This window comes from Aspergillus saccharolyticus (genome assembly GCF_003184585.1).
Source record: "Aspergillus saccharolyticus JOP 1030-1 unplaced genomic scaffold BP01scaffold_6, whole genome shotgun sequence".
Taxonomy (NCBI): domain Eukaryota; kingdom Fungi; phylum Ascomycota; class Eurotiomycetes; order Eurotiales; family Aspergillaceae; genus Aspergillus; species Aspergillus saccharolyticus.
The window spans coordinates 1-17,782 of NW_020290616.1; the positions used below are offsets into that span (position 1 = coordinate 1).

General features: G+C 51.7%; 8 protein-coding genes across 8 annotated transcripts; 3 read left to right on the forward strand and 5 right to left on the reverse strand.

Annotated features, from left to right (window-relative positions):
- Positions 1–423: 423 nt before the first annotated feature.
- On the reverse strand, positions 424–2,757 carry BP01DRAFT_354168 (ER oxidoreductin). The gene is made up of 3 exons (XM_025574366.1): positions 2,305–2,757; positions 633–2,197; positions 424–563 (listed from the first exon to the last, which is right to left on the reverse strand). The coding sequence occupies exons 1-3, from the start codon at positions 2,416–2,418 to the stop codon at positions 440–442; spliced, it is 1,803 nt and encodes a 600-aa protein (XP_025433635.1). The 5' UTR covers positions 2,419–2,757; the 3' UTR covers positions 424–439.
- Positions 2,758–4,112: 1,355 nt separating this feature from the next.
- On the reverse strand, positions 4,113–4,846 carry BP01DRAFT_290986 (uncharacterized protein; the record flags this gene model as incomplete). The annotated part of the gene is made up of 2 exons (XM_025571629.1): positions 4,113–4,232; positions 4,295–4,846. 2 exons carry the CDS (start codon positions 4,844–4,846, stop codon positions 4,113–4,115), a joined length of 672 nt encoding a protein of 223 aa, XP_025433636.1.
- A 221-nt stretch (positions 4,847–5,067) lies between these two features.
- On the reverse strand, positions 5,068–6,230 carry BP01DRAFT_193570 (uncharacterized protein). Its single transcript, XM_025570973.1, has one exon. It carries the CDS (start codon positions 5,806–5,808, stop codon positions 5,191–5,193), a length of 618 nt encoding a protein of 205 aa, XP_025433637.1. The 5' UTR covers positions 5,809–6,230; the 3' UTR covers positions 5,068–5,190.
- A 763-nt stretch (positions 6,231–6,993) lies between these two features.
- BP01DRAFT_354170 (HVSL domain-containing protein) lies at positions 6,994–8,248 on the forward strand. The gene is made up of 3 exons (XM_025574367.1): positions 6,994–7,347; positions 7,491–7,719; positions 7,819–8,248. The coding sequence occupies exons 1-3, from the start codon at positions 7,068–7,070 to the stop codon at positions 8,240–8,242; spliced, it is 933 nt and encodes a 310-aa protein (XP_025433638.1). The 5' UTR covers positions 6,994–7,067; the 3' UTR covers positions 8,243–8,248.
- A 59-nt stretch (positions 8,249–8,307) lies between these two features.
- BP01DRAFT_193683 (uncharacterized protein) lies at positions 8,308–9,871 on the forward strand. The gene is made up of 3 exons (XM_025570974.1): positions 8,308–8,566; positions 8,686–9,560; positions 9,785–9,871. The coding sequence occupies exons 1-2, from the start codon at positions 8,534–8,536 to the stop codon at positions 9,442–9,444; spliced, it is 792 nt and encodes a 263-aa protein (XP_025433639.1). The 5' UTR covers positions 8,308–8,533; the 3' UTR covers positions 9,445–9,560; positions 9,785–9,871.
- A 206-nt stretch (positions 9,872–10,077) lies between these two features.
- Positions 10,078–11,682, reverse strand: BP01DRAFT_313596 (putative MFS transporter; the record flags this gene model as incomplete). The annotated part of the gene is made up of 5 exons (XM_025572508.1): positions 11,428–11,682; positions 10,735–11,349; positions 10,429–10,665; positions 10,279–10,362; positions 10,078–10,229 (listed from the first exon to the last, which is right to left on the reverse strand). Coding segments are annotated over exons 1-5 (1,284 nt in total), but the record flags the coding sequence as incomplete, so codon positions are not given.
- Positions 11,683–12,596: 914 nt separating this feature from the next.
- BP01DRAFT_413998 (neutral amino acid permease) lies at positions 12,597–14,547 on the forward strand (the record flags this gene model as incomplete). Its single annotated transcript, XM_025579029.1, has 10 exons — positions 12,597–12,820; positions 12,887–12,949; positions 13,015–13,101; positions 13,153–13,484; positions 13,536–13,676; positions 13,728–13,942; positions 14,008–14,205; positions 14,269–14,310; positions 14,349–14,402; positions 14,461–14,547. The coding sequence occupies exons 1-10, from the start codon at positions 12,777–12,779 to the stop codon at positions 14,545–14,547; spliced, it is 1,263 nt and encodes a 420-aa protein (XP_025433641.1). The 5' UTR covers positions 12,597–12,776.
- A 902-nt stretch (positions 14,548–15,449) lies between these two features.
- Positions 15,450–17,355, reverse strand: BP01DRAFT_380223 (acetyltransferase SAS4-like domain-containing protein; the record flags this gene model as incomplete). Its single annotated transcript, XM_025577211.1, has 2 exons — positions 15,450–16,534; positions 16,599–17,355. The coding sequence occupies 2 exons, from the start codon at positions 17,353–17,355 to the stop codon at positions 15,450–15,452; spliced, it is 1,842 nt and encodes a 613-aa protein (XP_025433642.1).
- Between the last annotated feature and the right edge of the window lie 427 nt (positions 17,356–17,782).

Below are 17,782 nucleotides of genomic sequence, written 5' to 3' on the forward strand. Positions count from 1 at the left end.
AGGAAGAGGAGGAGGAGGAGGAGGAGGAGGAAAGTTGAGAGTGAGAGTGAGTCGAGAGATAACCAGCCAAGCGTGATGGATGGAGTTGGGAGGCGGTGGAGTCATCGTCAAAGAGGAGAAAAAGTCGGCATGTGGTCTTCGGTCGGTCGTTCCGTCGGTCCCTGGGCCGAGGTTGATTGCACCAACTGGTCAACTGGTCAACTGATCTTCCAAAGACTCTCCACACTTTATCTTCCATACGCAGTAACCACTACTCACTCAATCTTTGTATCTCATGGTGCACAGAGCAAGCGGGGATATCTTATTCTAAATCTGCAAATGACAAAATGGCTCCATCCCAGTCAATTATAATACAGCAAGTGGCAAATCTTCAGCCAGCCAGAAACTCCAAAGATGCAAGGATTGTCTACAGCAGGAAACACGACAAATACGTCAGAACCTACAACTCATCGCGGCTTTGCATAGCCTGTCGAGGAGTTTGGACTTTCCATGCTCGTGGCGGTACTGGAAGTCCCAGCCAGTAATTCCACACCCGAGCAATCTCAATCACAATGATTTCAACCCTGGGAGCAATCGTGAGGTTAGTAAAATCCCCTAAGGCGGTTCGCACGAAAGGCACGCTCGCGACTTACAGTGTCTTCGGGACATTTGCCCAACTCTTCAGCACATAAACATATGTATCCCAGACAAGAGAGAATTCGGCCTTAATATCATCCCAAAGGGTGTCGTCGTCCCGACGTTCGCGGACCCGTTCCCAAGGAAGCTTTTCGGCGAGGTACACGAAATCCTCATCGTCGTTCTCGTAGTAGAACGTGGATCCTCCATCCTTCAGCAGGCGCCGGGTTTTCTTATCCCCACGTTCTTTGGAGGAAATGCTGGCGGGGATTGAGAACACTTCGCCGTCTCCTACTTCCATGGCACGGTGAAAGCTCCGAACCGCGGCCACAGCGTGGGAGATGCGACCAAGAGTGTTGACAAGCGCCACTAACTCGGTCCGGCGTAGCAACGGATTTTCGCCGTTCTTGGTCTCGTCGTACTCAAAGAGCACCTTCAAGGCGGTTCCGTATCCGTTGACTTGAAGCTTGCCCCAGAGGCGGCACTTGTCGCATCCAACGCAGTCCATCAATCGGCTAACGTTGCGGAAGCGGTTGCGGAAATCTTCTTTCAGACCGCTGGCGCTTGGGTCCTGAAACATGATGTTCTCATCAAAGATCTGCGGGCGTTCAGCAAGGGTGGCTGTCAACAACGACACCTTATCACGGGTTTGAGTATCCTGTTCCGGATCGCTGGTACAGTAATTGTAGCTCTTGAGATGCTTCTGCAGCTTCGCCACAGCCCGGGAAACCAGGGCATAATTAAAGTAAAGGTTAGAGATGCGCTCCGGATGGTTATGCAAACGCTCCTTGAAACATTGCAGGTTGGGATGCCATTGGCCGGTCGTTTGGTTGAGGTAGTCCCAGCACAGGTGCGTCGAGATAGAGGCATGCATTCCACTGATGAGCCGATGGAAGACCCGCTTCTCAAGGCACTCATTATCTAAGGAAAGGCGGTCCGGACGCTTCAACTCATGCTGCAGTACACTGCGGAAGTCGTTCATGGCCTCGAGGTTGCCAAGTTGGGGATTGGGCGACAGCTCCAGCTGGGTAGCTGGCTTGAGAAAACAGTTCTCACGATAAATTGCGTCCCAGACCTGGTGGGCTCCCATGCCGGCATACCCTGTGAACCGCTCCGGGTTGTCCACCAGACTGACGTAGTCTCCTTTGCTGCTGGCGCCCTCATCCTCGGGGACACAGTAGTCGCGCTCGTCGCATTCGTCGTCGTACTCGACGACACAGCTTTCCCCTACGTTCTCACCCAGCATTCCTTGAAGCGGACGATCCCTGGGTCGCTCTTTTTGCTGCCTGCGACCCGGATGGCCGGCTTTCGGTCCCTCGAGTTTACTCAACTCCTCCGCCCGCCACGTTAAGGGAATGTCTTCCTCGGACTCAATCGTATTCACGGAACATGCGATGTTCCCACACATACTGTTGGCGTCCGACCAGAACGGGCAGACCTTGTTGAAGAGGTTCAGGCGGTAGTATGAGAAGAAATCGGTTTCTTGCGTGATGGATTGGAGGAGAGGGTAGACTTGGTCGTTCAGAGCATCGATGGTTCCATAAGAAACACAGGCGTCAGACACCATTGCGGTAGGGTCGAGCTGGAAGATCAGAGCATCATGCAATCAGTCCTATCGTTCTCTTGGTTGCCGGCAATGAACAATTGCGGAGGAAGCACAAGCTACCTCATGGAGTGAGTGCAACTTACCGCGCATTTGTCATGATGATATTGTAGACCGACTTTGCTCTCGGGGCTCTCAGCATTGGTGCGCGCAGAGAGGGCAAATACTGCCAGATAGAAAAATTTGGCCGCAGCGCGCATCTTTGTTGCGGGCAAACCAAACAGGAGGGGGAGAATGGAGGCGTTGACCACGAGCACTTCGTAGCGACAGACAAAGGCGATAATTCTAGTCAATCAAATGCAGGGCCGCTCCAAAGTATGATGTTTGTGTAGACTGTAGTTGAAGCAAGAATCGTCGAACCGGGGATTGATTGACATTCACATGAAGATCAACAACAGCAAGGGAAAGTCGAGCCGCAGTACTCCGGAGAGTAGTTAGTAATGAACAGACAGAGGCAGGCTCAAGGAACGCTTTGAGGGGCCCGAGCCACCAAATAATTGTAATCGGTGTCACCACAAAAAAAAACACAAGTCAAAACACAACGAAGGATGTGAAGTTGGCGCAGTCAATTCAAGTGAAAGAATGTGTTGTAGATGTTGCGAAGTGGACAAGTTGTCCTTGGGTGGCGCGCGGAGTTGCATGACCCGCAAAGTAGTCATCAATAAGTTGTTAACTTAACTAATAATAATAAGCAAGAATTCAGTCCCCTTCCGACGGTTCAATTAGTTACCACTTATCACTCGCTTTATCTCCCTCTGCCTTGCGCTTCGAACCTCCTGCCTCCGAATCTCTCTGTTGTTCTGATTAGCTTCATCCTTGTCATCCTTATGAGAAAGAAAAGTAATTACTCCTACATAATACCAGTAGATGATAAGCCATTCGTCTCGTAAGGGCACGACTGTCAACTCCATCCGGATCCTGCGTCAGCCCATCCCAAGCATGCCACCATCGCAGAGATCGGCCTGAGACTCGCTGACAAAGAGAAAGGAGGGCTAACTAGGAGGGAGAACAGAACAAAGGAGGTCGTTTCTTATTCATTATTTATTGATACTTGCTTCCGTTGTTCAACACAAGGAAGGGATGCATGCGATCAGGGCCAAGAGGGAAGATCCGCCCCGCCCCCACCACAGCCAATGTTTCGTCCGATCATTGACTGTCATGTGCGAGGAGAGAAAAAGAGAGAGAGAGAGATTGAGAGAGATGGAGGAGAGGACAGAGCTGCAGAAATAGTAATATCAATGACCGACGCAGGATCCGGCACGGAAGATCATCGACCTCAATGCATGTATCGGTACGACCCGCCCCCATTGTTCACATTACAAGGGGACTAGAGGTGCTGGACTCGTACAAGGAGCGTTCCGGAGTACAAGCTTTATGAGGGGTCAGGCTAGTATACTTGATACGTACAGCAAGTACTACTACTCAGTAGATGGTTCCACATATACATGTTCACCAGGTACAAAAACTTCTCCCGCATGAATGAGCGGTGTCCTTGGGCAACGATACGTCGTTCAATTGTAAACTGTCAAGTAACCAGACCGACACAGAAAAATACACAAAAAAAAGGAGGCCACCCAATGTAAACCAGAAAAGTCCCAGATCATAAGAGGACCGGCCCAAGATGCCCCCGAAGACCCCCTTACTCCGTACCTAACCCCTCAGATTAAAAAGCATAAGATTGTCACCGACCTTGTTCACCGGAACCATAGCCGGTAAATAGGGGACAAAGCGGTATATATAACTACAGGAAAAAGGAAATAGACCGCCAAGTTTCCTCTTGGCATCATGTCACCAGACACTTGCGCCTTGACGACTCTGCCCCGGAATCGACTGAAGGAGCACGGTTGTTCGCAGCCGTAACTAATAGTCCGGCGGGTAGTGACTCGTACTTGTTTTAATTCGTTCCTCGACGGTTACGACGCCGAAGACTGAATCTCTTTCGCAGACTGGCAAACGGATTCGGATGAGGGGTATTGTAAAAAGGGTCGTTTTTGAAGTCCTCATCCTTGAATTTCTGCCCGAATGGTTAGACAGGGGATTCGGCAACATTGTAGGAGAAACCAGACAGTGACTTACCATGCCGGGACAGCGCATAAAGTTCCCGTAGTCGTTCATCATGTTACTGCCCTCCTCGTATTCGTATGTATGGCCCTGAGGGTCCGTGTGACCTGGAGGATAGTGAGCCACACCATCGAGTGGGCGATGACTATCGAGGCAGTCGACAATTTTGTCGTGTGGGGTAGCTTTCAGGGCCTCTGCGTTGGAGTCGCGCAGGGCAGCCACTGGACTGAGTTTGTCGATCACATTGCGCTCGGGATAGACCGCATCGTATGGCCCTTCATGGTGGTACTGATACACCCCGGCGTCGTCCAAGCGATCGATAATATCCGGGTTCACCAACTGAGAGTGTCGAGAGAACCTCGGTTGATGGGACTGAGTGCGAGCGTGACGTTGTGAGTGGTGGTGACGACCGGGGCTCGCTTTTTTACGTCGTGGCTCAACAGGCTGATGTTCTGGAGAACCTGCGTAGTGGACCGAAGGAAAGGAAGTAGAACGCTGACGGTTCAAAGTCCGGGTGGGAGTTGGGGAGGAAGACAGAAATTGTTGATAGGGGTTAAGGTTTCCCATCTCCACTTCCGCATCACCCAGCGGATTCATTGAATGCCTGTGGGAGAGGAAGGAGGACTGATATGGATTTGGGAACGATGGGGCGATGACCGCTGCCATAGTGAAGGATAGTGAGAAGCAGGGAGAGAAGGAAAGAGTTGAGGGGCGTAATAGCTTTTTCTCTCGAGATCTCGGACCGGCGTGCTCGAGAGTAATATATAACGATCAATATTCCCAAGAGAGCCTATAAATGTATGTAGGCACCTAATAGTATGGAATACTAGTGACTACCTGCGTTATAGTATGTAACCCACAACTCAAAATGGATGTGGGGCAAGCGGTGAAGTCGTGGCCGTTCGTATAGTTCAATAGACTGTGAACCTTGAATTGATTTGTTTTAACCCGCAGTCACAGGAGTCGAGTAACCAGGAGCAGTGGGTGGTAGGAGTGACAGGGATAGGTGATCTATAGCCAAGCGATGTTTGTGTCAGGCGAGGAGTAATACTGGTAGTAGAATGTAGTAATGTGGGAGTCGTGATCGTGGATTGTGAGTAGTAAAAAGTAATACCAAAAGACAATAAATTTTGGGGGGAGGGCATGCATGAAATAAAGGACAAGATCTGATGCAGTAGAGAGTCATCCATACGAGTCAGTTCACTTGCATTGCTTATCAGTCTCCTCACCATCTTCATCATCCTCTCGTTTTGCCGTTCATGACGTGACAAGTTGCGTATGCTCGGTATGATCCTTTGCGGTGCTCCCGCGGATCCACGCGATCCTGGGGGGCACCTTGAGGGGGGAAGAGCCTTAGAAGGAGTGGTGCTTATCGATAAGCCTTCCCCTTCCAGTCTAGTGGCAGGATAGGGCCGGAAGACTAGACCCGTTCTGTTGCATCGGACCCTCTTCGATGATGAAAAGAAATCCACCGAGGAACAGAGGCGAATATTCGAATCCTCGCCGCACGTCTCCGGTCTAGACTTCATGAACCACTCAGAGTGGTCGATGCTGCCTTAGTGACTTTACGGGACTGCCGGAGGAATCTGGTGGCTCCAAGTGGCTCATGTGGTACCTTGGTGGCAATGCTGCTCGCTTCATCACGATCTTCACGTGTCGTCACGTCCGTATGCTGTGACTGGCATTTGCTGGCTGACTAAAGGCTGACCCTCGTCTGACGTTCCAGTTTTCCTTGACATCATCGCCAGCTATCTTGGGCGCAACACACATGAGAAAAATTTTCGATTTCTAACCGAGCCATGATGTTACCTTCCAGTCGGGACAGTTTGACGTCAGTCAGAGGAAAAGGGTCTTCTGGGTTGAGTTGATCCGAGCTCACGTCCTTTCAGGGTCTTTCAACCTTAAGCTTATCGTTAGTATGCCGGCTCCTGTCAAACCATACTCAAGTAGGACAAGTATAGTCCGGCTTGAAACAAGTTTTGGACTCTGGGAACTCGCCCTGACCGTAGCTCAGTTCAGACTGTTCAGAGGCTAACTAGAGCATGGATGCACGTTCCATCCCGATCTCTCCGCTAAGCCTGTCCTGCCTGCACTGAAAGATGCATGGAAGCCGCTGTTACACCGGGCTCAGGGCCGGCCCAATGAATCATACATATTTCCAGGTACCAGGAACAGGACAGAGTTTTCTTGATGAATTCACTGCACGTATGGCATATTCTCTACGCATCATCTAGTATGACACCTACATTGCTCGATTAAAGACTATCGTTGAACCGTTTGGAGCCTTTCCACGGCTACCAGATTGGCGATGAGAGTCTGGACTCGGGAAGGCTCTGCAGTTGCAACAACAGATATACTAGTTATAAGTTAAGACTATTTGGGTATCCAATCGTATTGCCCTTCAGTCATGCTGCATCTGAGCCACAGTTTGCGATGTGTCGCAGTGGGACAGAAATGTATCGACATGGTTGAAGAGACGGTGCTCGGTGGCTGGGACAAAGTAGGCTTATACGTGATGGTCAGACATCAGATCATAACTACCTCTCTAAAGACGATCATGCACGATAAATAGCATGCTATTCTTAACTCAAGGCTAATTGAAAGAGCACGTTGGTTCTTGACATGGCATTACTGGAAATACACGTATCATTACCGATCCCGCCTCTTTTCGCTCCCGTACTTTAGTTAGTTACTAGCAACATGACAACGTCCCCCGAATGCCCGGTGATAAAGCCAAGCAGATCAACTCTGTCTTCCCATCTAGGGAGGACCGTGGACTCTGCTGGAAATGGTTCTAGTACAGTACTCGGAGTCGGAGTCGGAGTCGGAGTCAGAGTCGGATTCTGAGCCCGTCCACGCTTCTCAACCACCCGCCAAAAGGCTCTGTACCACCAAACCATCGCCGACGCAACAATCCCTTCCTCTACCCCCGCTACCAGCAGCCTTCCATGACCTGTATGCCTCAAGCACTCGTGTTAGTGTCAGGGATGATCCAAGTCTTCACGGGGGTCGTAAACGGGTTATCCCTCATGTTGAGGGCAACTGGCCGACGCACCTGTATCTGGAATGTAAGTCTTCCCATCTGCAGGACACCCAACAACAACTTCCATCGCCCTATCGGAGATCACGAATACGAGAGAGATAGACACACTACAGAGACGGAGCCAAAGCTAATTACAGAAACCATCCCCCCCGGCGCCACGATGATCAGGGTACGCGTCCAAAACAGAGCTTACTCTTCTGAGCGATGTGATACTGCAGATCCAACAAAAGCTGCTCCACGGGAGCAAAACAGAGCTTCACAGCCTGCTTCATAGTGATCTTGGCGCCCAACTGCCTCTGCACATCAGTTTATCGAGGCCGGTGGTGCTCCGGACTGAGCAGCGTCAGCCCTTCCTGGAGGCTTTTCAGTCTGCGATGGAGCAATCCCATTGTGCGCCGTGAGTTGCTGTTGCCGTGAATTTTCTACATTTGTTGGACTGTCCTAAAATCGGCACCCGGTATCTCGGAAACTAGCTGACCGGCCCCTCTTTGTTCAGGTTCGACACCACAGCAGATAGTGTGGACTGTGTATCCAACTACGAAAAGACGCGGTGGTTCTATGTCTTGCGGGTGCGCAGCCCCGAACATGATGAGCTGAACCGTCTGCTGAAGTTATCCAACCGTGCGCTGGCTCGCTTTGGCCAACCGCCTCTTTACGAGGTCGCCGTGCCGCCGTCGTTGTCCCCCCGATTGGGAAATGACTCTGCGGCGAAGAAAACGCGAGTCACGAAGCCGGCCGAGGAAAATGACTACTCGCATTGCTTTCACGTCTCCCTTGCCTGGAGTCTAACGGAGCCATCAGCGGCAGAGAAGGAACAGCTTGCGACCACCGATCTGCACAAGCTGCGCGATCTGAAAATCGGCTTTGATTGTGTCAAGGTGAAAATAGGCAACCAGATATTCAGCAATTCCCTAGCATAATTCTGGGAGGATAGAGTATATATAGATAGAGCCCTGATCATTGGTTCCGAGGGAGTGACTACTGTATTCTAGTACTCTGCACCGTACTCCGTATACCACAGTCACCCAAAGGGTGGGTAACAAACAAAACAGTAAGGTACATTTCGTTATATACCACCCTCAGAAAGCGGTAATAACCTCCCCCGCGAAACCACGCTAAGCCAAACACGCTCCAATACTACCGCTGAGTCTCTCAGTTCATCTACCTCTCTCCCTTCACCCCCAAACACCTTAAACACTCATCAACGCAAAATGCCAAACATTCAGCCACCGCCCATAACACTGGTAAGCTCTAACCTTCAACCTGCATTCAACACGTATCTCTGCGCTCCTCTTCCCAGATGCCCAGGGAGAAAAAAAAAAGAAAAAAAAAAGAGAAAGAAAAACTAATCTCTACAGCACAGCAAGACCTCCAAGCCTTCCAGGCCAAACACTTCCCAGCACATGCTCTTATAGCCCCAACACCAGCGCATTACCTCTCTCGGTTTCAGGCGCAGCAAGAACCCCTCACGAAGCAAGGCCACGCTCCTCAAGAAGGAGACCTCACGGCCAACACCCACGAACACGAGTCCGAGTACGATGGATACGACTACGACGACGACGACGATGGGCTAGGCTACTATCCCGATGGGGTCAAGCGGACGCTCACGGACGAGCAGATTCGAATCTTTAGGCATAGTGAGATTCATGCCTTGTTGAGACAGAAGGAGTTGCGGGAGGAGGCAGAGCGGGAACGGAGGGAGGAAGAGGAAGCAGAGGAGGAGGCGCGGCGCGCCGAAAAGAGCCTTGGTGATGACTGTAGTGCTGAGGCTGAGGCTGAGGCTGAGACTGGGGGCGTTGCAGACTCGGAGGTACTGGGTGCCGTCGATGCTAGTGCTGGTGCTGATGCTGTTGGCTCTGCTGATACTACCGTCCAAGAAGCTGATACCACGACGGAACATCCGCCTACGCATGAAAATCGGTCAAGCGGGCGGAAAAGACCGCGAGACGATGATGCTTCACCGATGGATTATGGGGATAGTGGCAGTGGTGGACAGCAGCAGCAGCAGCATGCTCTTTCTTATTCCGCAGGGAGGAATGGGCCCTCTTCCGATCCTTATGTGGATCCCTCAAGGCGGGCGGCTTTGTTTACAAAGAGGAAAATCATCTCGTATGATGATTGATCTTGTGGATCTGGTTTGAACGGTGCTGCGAGAGCTCTGTCAGTCCACCTGCAAGTGGTCGTCTCTCCGAGTGATTCAGTACACCCTGACCAGTACGTTTGGGTTGTCATAACACGGTAAGTTTCTACATTGTGTTCTGTCAATGGGTTCAATGTTGCCATGCACTCTACCTCTGTCCACTCTATGATGAAAACATCGTATCAGTCATCCTTAGTCGGAACGCCATACCATCTGCGAATGTGTGAGGCCATGACGACTGAAATCTTCTCTCTGAAATTTTCTTCATTCTATATGCTTTTTAGGTCTCGATATGTGGTCTTATGCTAAACAATTTACTTAGGTCACAAACTACTGAGTCGCTTTATACTGATCTCACACTCCACGCGTTCTGCGCAAGCAGCATATACCACCAACTTCTGGTTTTTTCCCTGGCTAAACCGCCATCGCTCGGCCCCATTTGTCCTTCTCCGGGCGCATTCGAGTGAGCATGATGTTGGACTCTGGATAGAGCTCGCACCGCAATAATGCTTCTCGCGATTTTTAAACGCCGGTGCGGCTGATTCATCTTAGGCAGAACGGGCGGTATTCAAGATCCCCAATCTGCCTGGTGACTCAACGAATTCTGGAACTATGCCTGGGGACCAAGGTCCAGAATGTGACAACTCCCACGAGCAACCCCACCATGATCGGTTGCAAGACTTGGACCCCGGCTCGCGAGGCTATGGCGCCCGTCATGAAAGGGAAAGCGGCGGATCCAGCTTGTCCAAAACTCGCGGTAAAACCTGCTGCTTATCAGCATCCTACCAGCGCATTCTCCCAGGTGATGGCCCTTACCCATGGCTCCCACGTGCATTTCTTGGGGTATCACCTTGGTAAGAACGTAGAGCCCAACCGGATAGCATGGCCCGATGAAGAACCCTGGGGTTCGTCATAACTTTGCGTCAGTATCATTCTGTATGCTTCTTGACTTAATATAATGCTCACCCAGGAAGCACACCGTAACAGCATTGACCGTAATGATGGGTACTAGCCAAAACAGCAACTGCAGCGCGATAGCCAATATCATATAGACAAAGACCATCCGTCGCTCCCCAAACTTGTGTGTGATATCTGTTAGAGCGACTCGGCCGATGGTGAAGCCCCCCCAGAATGCCGAGGCTATGTAGCCCACTTTTTCAGGATCACCATGTCTGATTGAAACGAGAAATTGAACGAGCCATCCTAGATGATCGGGGTGTGTTAACCCTCGTTTCCTTTTTTTCCGAATCCATGGGGGAAGGAAGAACATACCACCAGCTGTGACCTCCGCACCCACGTATAAGAAAAAAAACCCGTTCAGAAGCCACACCGTCCGGTTCGTCAACGTAGCTTTCAGGTCACGAGCGGCACTACTGTTGGCACTATTGGTATTGGGCTTGAATAGTCCCTTTCGGAACGTCCACGCCAGGAACGAGATGTTCACTGCCCCAACCACCATCGTGGCAAGGTAGTAATGCTGCCAATAGGGGGTGCGCGCAGCGATGGTGTTCGCTATCAAGGGGCCGAGGATGGTACCAACCCCATACACGGCATGCAAGATCCCTAGCCATCGGTGCGCGTCTTGGACGGTGATCGTGTAGGTGTTCATCTGCGCGTCCTGCAGAGCCACGCCGCAGCCGGTGAAAAAGAAGGCGGCCGCGAAGAGGGGGAACGGTGGGCCCCAGAACATCAGCGCATAGCCGATGCACTGAATGGTGGCCCCGAGGACCAGTGTACCCCCGGTCCCGTAGTGCGAACAAATGTGAATGTTGGCGATGGAGGCCAGGAGCCAGCCGGTGAAGTTGACCAGGTAGATCATGGAGACCTGAAGCAGGCCGACGTGGTAGGTTGGCCGTATGTAGGGAATCAGGACGCCTAGAACGGCGTCTTACCAAGAAACATATTAGCATCCATGGTATGTATAAACTTGGATTTTCGAAACGGAGATAGCATGTGCAACTATACCATTGAATCCGGCCGTCAGCGCACTGAAATTGGTGCTCAGGATCCTGCCCATATCATCCTGTGCTCTTTTAGAGCCGAGGAGAGGCGTCTGAGACGTTGCATAATCCTCTTCATTGGGATACACTTTACCGCGTTCCTCGTCTCTGTTGCTGGCCATTTGGGGTCCTTGCCTCAATTGCTGACTATGTAGCATCATACAGTCAAGGTTCTCCGATAGATCAGGGTCCGCTCATATAAATGTCCAGTGCCTACGAGGTTACAGGGTCGGCAGGAGAGTGCTACAGTGGGCTCAGCAAGTGGGTTAACGCGGCTAGAGGATGAAACAAACGAGCTGAGGGGTAGGAACCCCTCTTTGCTGAGTTCACGCGAGGGATAGTAAGAGGATTGGATCATCGGGGATGTCGGTGAAGCATGATAAGCGTGGTCAAGGGATGGTAGGTGTGGAGCATTAGGCTGACTTGATAAATGGGAGGGTGAGCTGCGTGCGCTCGAGCGGAATAGCGCCGAGTCATTGAAGTCTTGCCTTATGGTCTTTGCAGAGGATCTCAACCTGGTTTTCCTGCCTGTTTTACCTCAAAAGGGTTAACATGCATCACAGCGCAACCCTGACCCACTACTGCATTGGGGGGGTACATACGCAGCTGGAAGTGGGTTGTCCATCAGAGCGCAGGGAAGTTGGGGGACTTTCCCAATGGCCGGGTGACTTTTCGATGCAGCTGCACTGCATCGAGCACTCTTATTCGCATATGCCCATGGAAAGGTCATCCGACAGTGTTACGAATAATGACCGAACCGCCCGCAGAGGCCGGGAAAACGGTCCGACAAGGATGAATCTAGATTCGAGATCGGCCTTGAGCTGCAGATGAGCCGATGTTGTGGAAACCAAGAGGTCAATTCATGCTGTCCTATTTGGAATTATCGCCCTTTAAGTTATGATCAATTCATATCGGTATATATTGCCAAGGGCAGCCGGTCGCATTGTAGTGGTTTGCAGTACCTGCAGGCCCCTCGTGGTGGTAGAGTTAGCTGTATGTACGTTGTAGTATAACAAAGTCGGATATGGTCGAGGTCTAACACCGAGATGAAGAAGAAGAAGAAGAAGAAGAAGAAGAAGAAGAAGAAGAATGCTGGAACTGGAGCGGACTCTTTCTTCCTCCGGAGTCTTACTGGCCAATTCCTTCGTTCCTTCCATACTCCATACTCCTCTTACTCCAGACTCTTCTTCCTCTTCTTCTTTTTCTTATTCCCTCGCCTTCAGTCCCTCTGCCAGACACGTCAACTCTCTCATTGCTTTGCTGAGCCCCCTTGAGATAAGTTACTTCGGATCCTTTCCGTATCCACTGATCAATATGAGCGGCTCTCCAGGTACCCCGAGTCGGCAAGACCAAGCGAAGTTAGTGGCAGACAATGGCACACCACTGGAAGCAGATGAAAGATCCAAGTGCTCTGCGTTTCCCAGGGTACAGGATGCCTTTGGCGATGAAGAGTTTGCCGAGGTCAAATACAAAGTTCTCAAATGGTGGTATGTGATGCCATGTTCGCGGCGACTCAGTTCTGGCCCGTCTAATCAACGCTGGTGCATACTAGGCAATGCGGTGTCCTCATGGTGGCCCAAACCGTTTCTCTGGGTGTACTATCTCTGCCCGCTGCTGTTGCTTCCTTGGGCTTAGTTCCGTATGTCGGTCTCAGGACTGGAGCAGCAGCAATGCAACTAACAGTCACCAGGGCCATGATTGCACTGGTTCTCTTGGGCATGCTGGCTACTTATACTGGCTATGTGATCGGGCAGTTCAAGTGGAGGTATCCCCAGGTCTGCAACATGGCAGATGCAGGGGAGGTGATCGCCGGCAGGATCGGTCGGGAAGTCCTAGGCGTAGACCAGGTCCTGTTCCTGGTATTTATAATGGCTAGTCATCTGCTCACCTTCATCATTGCTATAAATGCCATTACAGGCCACGGGGCATGTTCTATTGTCTTTGGCGTGATAGGCCTGATCATCTCATTCGTCTGCTCATTACCTCGCACGCTGGTCAAGATGTCCTGGCTTTCGTACGTTTGTAGGATTTCATGCCCTCTACACGTTTGGTCACACAGCTGATCTGCAACAGCTTTTGCTAGCATCTTGTCAGCGGTGGTCATCACTATGTTTGGTGTGGGCTTTCTGCACCCCGGAAAAGGCGTCGAAGCCACTGTACCTACCGACCTGATTCATGGGTTTGGGGCCGTGACTAATATCGTCTTCGCCTTCTGTATGTTCAAGCTCACTTGGCACTACCTGTGGCACTAACTGAGATTTCCAGCCGGACATGTCGCATTCTTTGGCCTTGCCGCGGAATTGAAGGACACTCATGATTTTACCAAGGCGCTATGCTTACTGCAAGGCTTTGACATCTCGTTGTACATGATTGCAGCGGTCGTGATCTACAGATACGGTGGCGCAGAGGTGGCTTCACCTGCTTTGAGCTCCGCTAGCCCCATGGTTTCCAAGGTCGCATACGGCATTGCCCTCCCCACTGTGAGTGACTATTATGTCCCTTTAGACTAGTGACAACATCGAGGTGGTGACAAATCGCAAAACAGATCATTATTGCAGGCGTGATCAACGGGCACGTGGCCTTCAAGTACATATACTTGCGCGTTTTCAGTGGCACTGATCGAATCCACAAGCGCGATTGGATTGCAATCGGCTCTTGGGTCGGTATCGCCCTGGGCTTGTGGTTGCTTGCCTGGATCATAGCAGAAGCCATTCCGGTGTTCAGCAACTTGCTTGGCCTAGTCGTATGGCCCCAACCTGCCCTGCATCCACGCTCATTTCTCATGAAGAACTAAGTAGCAATACAGACTGCCCTCTTCGCTAGTTGGTTCACTTTCGACTTCAGTGGTGTCTTTTGAATCGCGGCCAGTGGTTTTCATCACCCCAGAAAGTCGCCCTGACCATGCTCAATATTCTTAGCTTTATTGTCGCCGCTTGCTTGGTACGCACATCCTGTTTCATATCTGATGAGGATAATCCACAATGATACGCATCGGTAGTGCGGTCTGGGCCTCTATGTCTCCGGCAAAGCGATCCATGACCATCCCAGCAGCATGAGCTTCTCGTGTGCAGACAATTCGACCTGAAGGACTAGTGCGTCAATATTGTGTCCTTCGTTCGATTGCATACGACATCCATGATGAGATGAAACACCCTTTCTAACTCTCAGATACTAGGATCTAACTACTTTGGGTGCGTGGTTCCTTTGCTTTTTCCTTTTCCAAACATCCAATACCTGTCGGGACGGAGGACGATTACGCGGAGCTTGTACAAGATATAATCGTCCGCCGTGAGGACTAGGACCAACTCAATGAATGTCTCCGCACCTGGCAGCAAGTGCAATGTAGTCTGCAGCTGACACGAGGCACATGAAAGCCATGGAGCGGCCGGCAAGATAGCTGATCTCAATGGTCCCGAGGCAGCAGACCGCTCTGTAGTTCTGCGATAGGCAGGTGTTATGATTGGTCTATCTCATTAATAAGATCAATAATGCACAGGTGCACAACGCACATCTCGGTGAAGGCCCGTTCCCAGGTCCCAGTGTTGGCTGGCGGGCTATACTTGCAGGGGATTCAGGTGTCGGCTAGTCGTGTCTTCCGCCGTTGTTCGGTTGGAGCTGATGCTCCTTCGAACGGTTACGCGTGTTCGCCCAGGCGCAGGCTCTTTCAGCTAGTGAAGGACGAAATGAAGGAGCGTAGAACAAGACTTCCCTCAGTATACTATGCGGTATTAAGAACTCCCCGAGTGGCAACACCTCGTAATGTGCACCTGGGTTTGAAAGGGCAACGGCGCAGCATCGTTGCTGGATCTCAGCGGCTGGCCGCATAGCAGCTGCAGATTCCATTGTATTTAGGACCGCATTCCCACTCCAAAGCTCCCAATGCCTGCGGGGAAATGCATATATTGGGGCCGCCCTATGCAGGCTTCCAAGATAGGACAAGTCATTATGTTCGTATGCAACACAGCCGTCCCCTCTATAGTTTAAAAATTACAAATCATTCGATCCCCGACTTGCCCGTTTCATCCGCCGCCTCTGCCGGCGACACGAGTCGATGGCCTCTGGTGTTAAGATATCCGGCGGTAACTCAAAGTCATGCACCTGCAAATCAGGGATGCGATGGCCAAAGGCGTACGGCGTCCGGTGGCCCTTCCTATTGGCGGATAGGGCTGCCTCACGGGCATCGGGGTCGGTGAAGAAAGAGGTAAAAGGCTTTTCGGGATCGAGTGGCGGCGGTGGAGGAGAGGTCTTGGTGGACGAGTCCGCTTTCGGCTTGAAGTATGCGGTGATGGTGGTTCGCTTAGGCGCTGTGAGAGTGGTTTTGGGTCTCTTGCCCGTCGGTCCCGTCATGGTCGTAGTGGTTGCAGACCGAGCCTCTTGCAGAAGTTGGCGTGCCGCCCAGGCATCGACGTCGTTAGGGTCCGGCGGGTCACCTGAATATCTTTGGGCGTTCCCCGTTGCGCCGGGATGGCCAGCGCCTGCACCTGCCTCTGAAGGCGCCGTCATTCCGTCATCATCGTCTGCCGTCGCGGAAGTGGTAGTCAACGCTGTTGTTTCTTTCGCATCGGAGTGGACTAGATCGGCGGCTTTATCCTTATCTAGCTTACGGCGCTTTTCTTCTTCCTTCCAAATCTTGAATTTTTGAAGGACGGCAGAGATCTCTCGGATGAAATAGTCGCGTTTGGGCTCGTAAAGCTTCTTATCTTGCTCGGTGTGACTACTGATACCCATTATCCGAAGCCAGTCGTGGCCTTGGAGCTCATCAAGAAGACGGTCAAGGTGTTGCTTCTCATGTTGCGCCCGATCGCGCTCGATATTCCGGAGCTGCTTCTCCTGGCGCTCGTTACGACGATGAGCGCGGAAGAAAATGCTCTCGTCGAGGGGATCTTCGGGGTCTGATGGAGGAGACGGAGAGGAAGGTTCTGGTAGAGAAATCACCTCACAGTTGTTAAGGTTGACAAGCGGGTTTTTGAAAGGACGTTCCAGATCTAGCTCTAGATTCGAGGTTGTCTGCGCAAGAGGAGGAACAGGAAGGTCATCGATGAGTTTGATGGTGGTGCTACCAGCTAGGAATTCTAAAGCAGGTATTGTGAGCTATTGTATGCGCGATGATGTTGATGACGATTAATCACTGCATACCTGTTTTCGGAGGCTCCAAGCTGAGAAGCTCTTCATAGTTTGGGAAATAGGCCGCTAACTCGCTGCGGGCGCGGGAGCCGGTGTCATTGGAGCGGAGGGAGCGCCGCGACTCGCTCGCATTGGGAGGAGATTCGGTAGCTGGCTGGGCAGCAGCCAAGCGAGTGGAGCGGACTGATTTTTGGGCAGCGGCTGGTGATTCTTCCTGAGTAGGTATTGCGTCTGGCGCTGGGGGCGGAGCTGGACGGCGCGAACGACGGGCTGAAGAGCTGGGGGCGGCGGCGGCGGAGAAGGAAAGAGCGGAGGAGCGACCGGCGGGTGAAATTCGACGGGAGACGGAAGGGGAGATGGTATCTAAGGGATCCGGCGATTCACGCTCCTGGTGGAGATAGAATGATGGCAGAGTATTGACGGGTGTCTCATTGCGCAGAATGCGACGCCGGTCGGAGTGGCGCGAAGTAGCCGGGGAAATTTGTGACGTGGTCGTGTTTGAGGAGACCAGCGGACGGCGCGTCGAGATCCGGCGGGATTGCGCTCCAGAAACACCTTTGGCGTGCGGGGAAGGGGCCGACGAAGGGGCGAGCGACGGTGAGGAAATGTGCAATGGTCGAGAGTGCGAGTGAGAGTGTGAGGGCGAGTTGGTGGCGTCGAGCAAATCCGGGGAGCTCTTGCGACGCCGGGATGACGACGATTCGTGCAATCGAGCTCGTTTGGCCGGCGGCGGATCGAGGGTTCGAGGCAGTGAGACACGGGCGGACATATCAGGAGGAGCAGCTCTGAAGGAGGAGAAAGAGGAGGAATAGGCTATGCGACAGGAGCATGTTCTGGTCGGAGGACCAGATTCCCGGGGAATTTTGACAGACTTAAGCTTAGATAGAAGGGATGAGAGCGATAAAGAAGAAAAGATAAAGTGAGAGAGAGAGAGAGTACGAGGGAGAGAGAAAGTCAGAGACTCAAGTCTCAATTGAGTCGGAATGTTTGTCTGTTTCGGTCTCAATTTGTCTCAGACGTGACCATACGTGACCTGTGTTGGTGTATTAATTCTGCTACTACTGCTGCTGCTACTGCTTTATCTTCTGTATCTTCAAAGCTCCTCCTTCATAGTCATTCACTTTTTCCACGGCTCCATTCACATTCATTCATCTGGCTCAAGGACAACAATTTCCTCACAAGAATACAGGAATGGA

Coding starts and splice junctions, on each gene's coding strand:
- BP01DRAFT_354168 (XM_025574366.1), bottom strand. CDS start 2,418: ATGCGCGCTGCGGCCAAATTTTTCTATCTGGCAGTATTTGCCCTCTCT. Junction 2,198..2,304: donor ATCATCATGACAAATGCGCG/GTAAGTTGCACT, acceptor CTGATCTTCCAG/CTCGACCCTACCGCAATGGT. Junction 564..632: donor GCAAATGTCCCGAAGACACT/GTAAGTCGCGAG, acceptor GATTGCTCCCAG/GGTTGAAATCATTGTGATTG.
- BP01DRAFT_193570 (XM_025570973.1), bottom strand. CDS start 5,808: ATGAAGTCTAGACCGGAGACGTGCGGCGAGGATTCGAATATTCGCCTC.
- BP01DRAFT_354170 (XM_025574367.1), top strand. CDS start 7,068: ATGGTTCTAGTACAGTACTCGGAGTCGGAGTCGGAGTCGGAGTCAGAG. Junction 7,348..7,490: donor GACGCACCTGTATCTGGAAT/GTAAGTCTTCCC, acceptor CACGATGATCAG/GGTACGCGTCCAAAACAGAG. Junction 7,720..7,818: donor GAGCAATCCCATTGTGCGCC/GTGAGTTGCTGT, acceptor CTCTTTGTTCAG/GTTCGACACCACAGCAGATA.
- BP01DRAFT_193683 (XM_025570974.1), top strand. CDS start 8,534: ATGCCAAACATTCAGCCACCGCCCATAACACTG. Junction 8,567..8,685: donor AGCCACCGCCCATAACACTG/GTAAGCTCTAAC, acceptor TCTACAGCACAG/CAAGACCTCCAAGCCTTCCA.